Source organism: Typopeltis vanoorti, chromosome 6 (genome assembly GCF_054136105.1).
Source record: "Typopeltis vanoorti isolate ZY-2024b chromosome 6, IOZ_Tvanoo_1.0, whole genome shotgun sequence".
Classification (NCBI taxonomy): domain Eukaryota; kingdom Metazoa; phylum Arthropoda; class Arachnida; order Uropygi; family Thelyphonidae; genus Typopeltis; species Typopeltis vanoorti.
Genome location: NC_143554.1, coordinates 80,949,802 through 80,957,500, shown reverse-complemented (window position 1 = coordinate 80,957,500; position 7,699 = coordinate 80,949,802). Strand labels below are relative to the sequence as shown.

At 35.7% G+C, this 7,699-nt stretch overlaps 1 protein-coding gene across 1 annotated transcript in view; it reads left to right on the top strand.

Annotated features, from left to right (window-relative positions):
• LOC150105630 (uncharacterized) overlaps nt 1-7,699 on the top strand; it is a 169,545-nt gene that overhangs the window by 44,438 nt on the left and 117,408 nt on the right. The window contains exon 3 of the mRNA XM_090394956.1: nt 3,939-4,002. Within this exon, the coding sequence (XP_090251082.1) occupies nt 3,939-4,002 (64 nt within the window). The remainder of the gene's footprint in view (nt 1-3,938; nt 4,003-7,699) is intronic.

The window sequence follows — 7,699 nt, the reverse complement described above, 5'->3', positions numbered from 1 at the left end:
AGAACATCAAAGAGACATTTCTTACAACAGAACCAGAGCCAGTGCTCTCTCTCTAGCCATGTTCTCTTCTCCATCAACACAGATGATGGCCGCCAACACATCGTTGACTGGCAAAAAACCTCTAATATCCATGTGTGTTATGATGAACTGGAAAGAAGAATAATTGAATCTAAAGAAATATTGCTCGATTCGTCTCATATTAATAACAGCCTTAGCTATAATATTTCTGATATGCGCATTGCCACTGTCCGATACTGGCACACTAATACCAGCTCATGCACATAGTCAACTTCAGTTGGAACTCTAGCATGCATTCTTTTTTAAATGCACTTGTTTTATACTAGATCTGTTAATGTATTTTTTCATGTGTCTGTTATTTTTTTATTTTATTCTTTGCCCATAATACCTGAAGAAGTTGTATTTCAACGAAACTAGTTGTATCTTAACAATAAATTTGTCATTCTTGGTATTAAGTCATTTAATTTCCTTTTTTATATACAGTTCTACTGAGTAAATAATGAACATTAATATTAATACGTGTGTGTGTGTGTGTGTGTGTGTGTGTGTGTACGTACACATATAAATATATATATATATATATATATATATATTTTTTTTTTAAAGATTTAATGACTTAAACCGAGATAATAACTTAAACTTTTGCCTCTTGTAAGTAATGTCCCTTATGTGTTCTTCCATACTTATAAGAGACAGCGAGCCGGTGCATTATCAAGTTATATCCTTTTCTCGGCTAATCCTAATGATGAAAGCCAAAGTCACACAGTCTGCTGGGAAAAATCTACTAACATCTTCTGTTGCAATGATGAACTAGAGAGAAAAATCGTGGAATTTAGGGAAATCATCTTCAATCCTGTTCATCTAAATAATAACTTGAGTTACAACCGCCCAGATAGTCATTCAGCTGTAATCATGTACTGGCATTCACGAGATGCTACTAGCATGTACTTTCCCAACAATACAACAAACGAAAGAACAGCTTTAAATATAACCACAATGTTTTAATGTCAATTATGTATAGTGACTCTCTATGTTGTTCATAGTTTATTTAAGCTTCAGTGTTTTAGTGTTTTTTCTTTTTTCTTTCTTTTATAATGTCACCTGATGAAGGTTGTTACAAGCCGAAACTAGTCATGTTTTAATATTAAAACCTTTTTACTTAAATCTCAGTTTTAGTCATTCAATTCTTTTTAAAAAAATATGTATGTTAACTAAGTCAATGATCATTCTTTCATATATATATATATATGTATATATATTTATGTGTGTGTGTGTGTATCAGTCCCATATATACCCAAGAGCTGCAGAACCTATTACTCACCATTGCCATTTAAACAAAATGTTAAAAGAGAGAGAGAGGGAATGTGTTGATTAGCTGGAGGTTATTGAGGAGCATATATTGGGAAAGGCTGTTGCAGAGAATAGAAGTAGATGGAACAAATCAGGAATAGTTGAAGCAAGTTTTATGAGTTTACAGTTGCACTGTAAAAGCATTAGATACCACTGCTGATATTAAAAATAGGCTAACTAAATGTGCCCATGGAACTACCTAGAAAAGTCACACTGCAAACAATATATTGTTTTTGACATAGTAGCAGTTGAGATAAGTCTGTGAGAGGGATCATCTATTAGTCAAACCTGCCCTCTTCTGAAAATTAATAAGAATTTTGACAGAGGTTTTTGTGCCTTACCCTAAATATGGGAATAGTATTCTAAGGCTGGACAAACTCAAGATTTGTACAGAGTTAATAGCTGGTGAGGTTAAAGAAAAGTGCATTTTGAGTGACAAAGACTGCCAAGTTTTAAAGAGGCTCAAAAAGCCATAGGAATGTCTTCTCTGGGAAAGATTAGAGAAAGTATCACTCCAAGAAGTGAGATCTAATCTTATTTGTGTGATCTGGATTTAAAAAAAAAAGGGGGGGGGGAAGTGAATTGAGGTTATTTGCAAGAAAATATGGACTGTGTTTTGTCATTATTAAAAGTGACGCTGTGTTTATCCTCACTCCATTGAAGAATGTGATGGATATTTCTGTTTAAAGTGGTTGTAGAAGTGAGGTGTAAGAGAATTGGAGTGTTGTTCCATCATCAAAAATTCATTATGAATAGGATTAGCAGTCAGTAGTGAGATAAGATCATTCATGTATGAATGACCTTGTCTCACTGCTCAGTAGTCCATGCAGTTAGCCTAGTGGCTATATGCTTCGCAACCATATGCCTGGGGGGAAGGAGTGTCCTAGGTTCAATTCCTGTTGATGACGTGAGTAGCTTAAGGATCTTTCTCAGCCATAGCCAAGTTAGCTGGTCTTGGGCGTGGATCAGCAGGTTCCCCCCCCCCCCCCCCCCCAGTTTATCTGGGGTTTTCATCCTGCAAGCAGGAAAACCTGCCCTGTGAACACACAGGCTACAGTCATAGGATATAGTACTTAATCCCTCATTTGGAATGCTCAACCTCCTAAGGAACAGTCGAGGAAATTGGGGGGGGGGAACCACACAAATAAATTACTACTGAGTATATAATAGAGAAGAGCCCTGGGATACCTTTGCATTGGATGGAGAGTCTCAAGCTGGCTATCCAATTACAGAAAGGAAAGATGCCAATTTACCAATCTTATTGTCAGACTTAGTCACATACCCTGGAAATGTAAAGAGCAACAGCACAGATTTCTCCAAACCTTTCCATGACACGTATCTATAGAAGGCTGTAGACTAAGAGATTTGCCCTAGATCCAGAGTGCAGAATCTATACCTGTTAGTCATTAATCAGTCCTCTTCAAAATAAAGTGGTCAATAGTTTAAAGCAGAATCTATTGAGTATAGACTTGTTTCAGTGCTGCTGCTGTATAATACCAGTTAAGCATAACAAAATGTAACATTGACTAAAAATAGAAACATATGATAATGTGACAGTTAGCTGTAGAGAAGAAATTTTATATTTCTACAAATTAACATTTTCTATTTTATTTCACTTCTAAACATGTTTTTCATGCCTTTCTTATTTTTAATTAAAAATGCAAAGAAATTATATTCTTGTTTAATCCTTTATACAAATGTAAGTGAAATTTCTTCATGACTTGGCTGTATGTGCATAGAGGCTAATGACTTCACATTAATTGCCTTAGTATCCCATAATGTAAAAGCACACATCCTTTTGGGTGTGTATAATCTGTGCATTTTATAAAGGGCCACTATCCAGACTGTTTTTGACCTTTATTTGATCTCATTAGTGGGAGCCAGATCCAAAAAATATACCAAGATTGAAGTAATGCAGAAATCATATACATCCCATATACAAGTAGTGAAAAGGTGTAATACCTCATTATTAAAATACTCTAGATTAGAGCAAGTTGTAGAAAGTTTTTTCACCAGGTGTGAAGAAACTTCACGTGCAAACTTTGTTTGCTCACACTTGGATCAAGGAATAAACAAAAATACGATTTCTTGGCATTTTTAATTTAATTTATACCCAAGTGAAAAAACTTTCTACAACTTTATTTTTCCTTTTATAAGAAGATTCATATCCTTTATAATGAAGTTAGTTTTCTCTCTGTGATATAGTAGTTAAGAATGACGATATCTTGAAAGATAAGTTTTTGATGATTACATTCTCATCTTTGATGTCTCAGTATTATTTCAGGAATTTTCTTCTCCATTTACAGTTAACCACAATATCTAGCAGTCATTCTTCCATCCACAACTTTGGGATATGCTGTGTAGTGTGAGAACTACTGAAATCCACTTTTAAATTTTTTCAATCTAAAGTTTCTGTGTAATGTTTTTATGTGTGTTTTTAGAAAATGTGTATAGTTATAAATAAGCTTAATCACAATGTCATTCTTTTATTTTTATATGTTGAGATAATGCCATAATTTTTCTTATTTATTATAAAAATGTACATATCCTGATATGCATACTCTTATTAGTGTTATGATGTCAGTTCCAAGTTTGGAGACCCACCTCTCATGAAAATGGAGCGATCAGCCACATGTAAGTTTCAATTTTATTTTCATTTTTGAAACCATGAACCATCAAATATATCCATCAAAAATATTTATGTTTTTGAAATGTTTATTACACCACTAAGAATAACAGCTCTGCCAGTTTTATTTACAAGTATTCTGCATAAGAACCATTGATCACTTTGCAAATTTCATGAGAAATGATTTCTTACACATGTATTGTGTAATATCACACCATAACTAGCTTAATCCTTTCCTTCATTCTGTTAAGATTCAGGACATAAATAGAATCTTTGATGTAATTTCTCAAACAAGTAATGGGAAGGGATGAGATTTAGAGGTATATTGCCAGAACTTCATGTTCCCATTTTCCACTATTGCATGCTATTGAACATAAATATTCCTTAATTTTCTAAATTCCTTTTTTTTCCCCCTCTAGTGTGCTGCTACCTCTTAGTTATTATTATTAAGAGAGACTTAATAATCCTCCAGGGAGTCAGGGACTCATTGAGGGAGACCACATACTATGCTCACCAGCTATCATACTTATTCTTGAATTCATTCACGCTGCTTGCACACACCACATCCAATGGCAATCCATTCCAATCATGCACCACCCTATGAGAGAAAAATCTAGTCCTCATCCCCTTCTTAGCAGCATTCATTCCCAGCTTCCAAGGATGTCTTCTTGTTCTTTTCCACCCTCTATAAAATGAGAAATGCCATCAACTGAAATCCTATATCACCTTTCAGAAGCTTGTACATCTCAATCATATCACCCCCCCCTCTTTCTTCTGTTTGCTTGTCTGCAGTCTACAAATTCTCAATCTGTCTTCATAATCAGTATTCCACAATCGTGATACCATTTTTAACACTCTCCTTTGCACTCTCACTCTCACTTTCACTGTATCAGAATCACAACGGAAACCAGGGGACCAGACCTGTGCACAATAGTTCAAGTGAGGTTTTATCAAGACCTTGTAAAGTGGCAAAATGATATCCTTATCTTTACATGTTAAAGTTCATTTCAGCATTGCAATTATCTTTTGAGTTGTATTTGCAATCTTTGCTACATGGCCCCTGAACTTCAACTTGCTATCTACTTAACACTCCAAGATCCCTAGCCTGATAATATGACATTGGATATCTAATAATGCTAAAGTGAATGACTTTACAATTTGCTGATATTGAACTGGCATTCTTGATTATCCTACCTATCTTTGCATCATCATCAGCAAATAGCTGTATTTCACATGTCAAATCCTTCAAAACATATCATTAACACGTTCGCTGCCACACTACTTCGGCATAGTCTGTTCCCGTACGCTGAGCAATTTCACTTTTTCAAGGTCAGTATGGTACTCTCGTTGCTGGTGATCAGCATCATATGAGTATACTCGTAGCTGGCTTGTGTAGCTGGTTTACCAACTATGAGTATACTTATAGTTGGCAGCGAACGTGTTAATGTATAGATTGAATATCAGTGGACCAAGCACTGATCCTTAAGTACACTACTGGTTACCATCACCTTAAATCTTGCAGACTCACATCCCCCCCCCTCTATATCACTTTTTGATATCTGTCAGTCAGCCATCCTCTTATTCACACTAATATTCTATAATCCAAACTCATATTTTCCAATTTATGCAACAGTATGGATTGATGGGATATCAGCTTGGGTGCTAAAAGAGTGTTCAGCTGAACTAGCTATCCTTTGACCAGGATATATAATTTGAGTCTCAGAACAAGGATTTCACAGGAATGGAAAAAATTTATGGTAATCCTTGCATGAGGGTGGTACAAAGACCGATGTATCCAACTATCGACCAATTAGTATCTCAGGAGTGGTGATGAAGATTTTGGAAAAATTGGTACTATAATACTTTGGGATTATGCTGTATTCTGTCAAAAGCCTTAGCATAATCCCAAAGTATTATAGTGTATCCACTCCCCTAGTCTAGTTTGATGGTGACATTGTTTTAGAATGTGAGCAAGCTGCTGAAACATGACCTTCCCTTAGTAAACCCTTGTTGCTCATTGCAAACTAGAGATTCACTGTCAACCTTTTCTGAACCCAAGTCCTAACCAATTTTTCCAAAATCTTCATCACCACTCCTGAGATACTAATTGGTCGATAGTTGGATACATCGGTCTTTGTACCACCCTCATGCAAGGATTACCATAAATTTTTTCCATTCCTGTGAAATCCTTGTTCTGAGACTCAAATTATATATCCTGGTCAAAGGATAGCTAGTTCAGCTGAACACTCTTTTAGCACCCAAGCTGATATCCCATCAATCCCTATGGCTGAATTCTTCAGCAATAGGGACTGATGTTTATGTCTAATACTACTTCATACACCTGAGTTTCTTCATAAGAGGTAGCATTGAACTCAATGTTGCATACACCGGGTTGGTAGCTTTTAGCAAATTTGAGCACTCATTAGTTAAACAACAAATCTTCAACAACTTATACAAATCTTCTGCATCTGTCAATCTCATACCATCTGACTATTCTAGTCTGCTGCTACTAATTTTCATAACGGACATCATCCTTATGTACACTGTATTTCTTTCACATCATCCGTTTCTTACAAATCTCTCGCTTAATAAGATTACACATCCATTTGACTCCTACCCTATTTATTCTTCAAACTCTTGGGATGCATTCTGATAATACATCATTTAAGTATTTTTTAAATGCTTCCCATGCTCTGTCAATATCCTACCCATCTGTCAACTGATACCATTCTGCAGAACTTGGTATACTTTTCAGTTGTTCATAATTTTCTGCTTTGTAGTTCAGCATATAATCTTTTCTGAATGGAACATTCATAAACTTAATTACTTCCCAAGTGAGTACTGCATGATCACTGTCACCAACCAAAGGCAGAATAGTTTTCTTTAACTGAAATACCCTCTGACACTATAATCAAATCTAACACTCTTTGACCTAGAGTTCCTTCTATCACACGCTGCTTGAGGAAGTTGTCTTGCAACAGTTCAATAAATTCATTTTCATTCTTGTCATGAGATTTTACTGCTACCCAATCAATATTTGGATAATTAAAGTCTTCCATTATGATTACTCTTTTTGCGCTGTCATCTTTATTTGGTGATCTATTTCTTCATCACTAGCAACTGATCCACGAGGTCTGTAACAACACTCCACTATGTAATTGACCTTGCCTCCTCACACCATCTGGCTTCAGATTCACCACCATATGAAATACTGTTACTAGTACTACAATCATAGTTCTCACCACTAACTTGGTTCAAGTCATTCAATGTCATTAGCAGCATGCCCACTCCTCTTCTATCCTGCCCATCCTTCCTAATAACACTGTACCCTTTACACTCGATACCAGTTAGTATGTCTGATTCTGATAGCCAGGTCTCACTAATGCCTACAATTTGAGGTCCCAACATATTGACCAAGGCAACAAACTCTACCCCTTTGTTTCTGATACTCTTAGCATTCGTGCATAGACATAATAATCTATATGCATGTTCTTTTGTATGCTCATCTGCAGTCTGCACGACACAGTTGGACAACTTGCAGATCTCTATGGGTCCAAACCGAATGAACACAAAGTCAAAAGTGTTCTCTCCTTGTAATCATATCCATGATAATGCCTATTCATCATTAGTACAATTATGTAACATATTTTCTCTTACACTCATATTCTCATCATTCCTCCCATTATAATTTAGTTTTCCTGACTC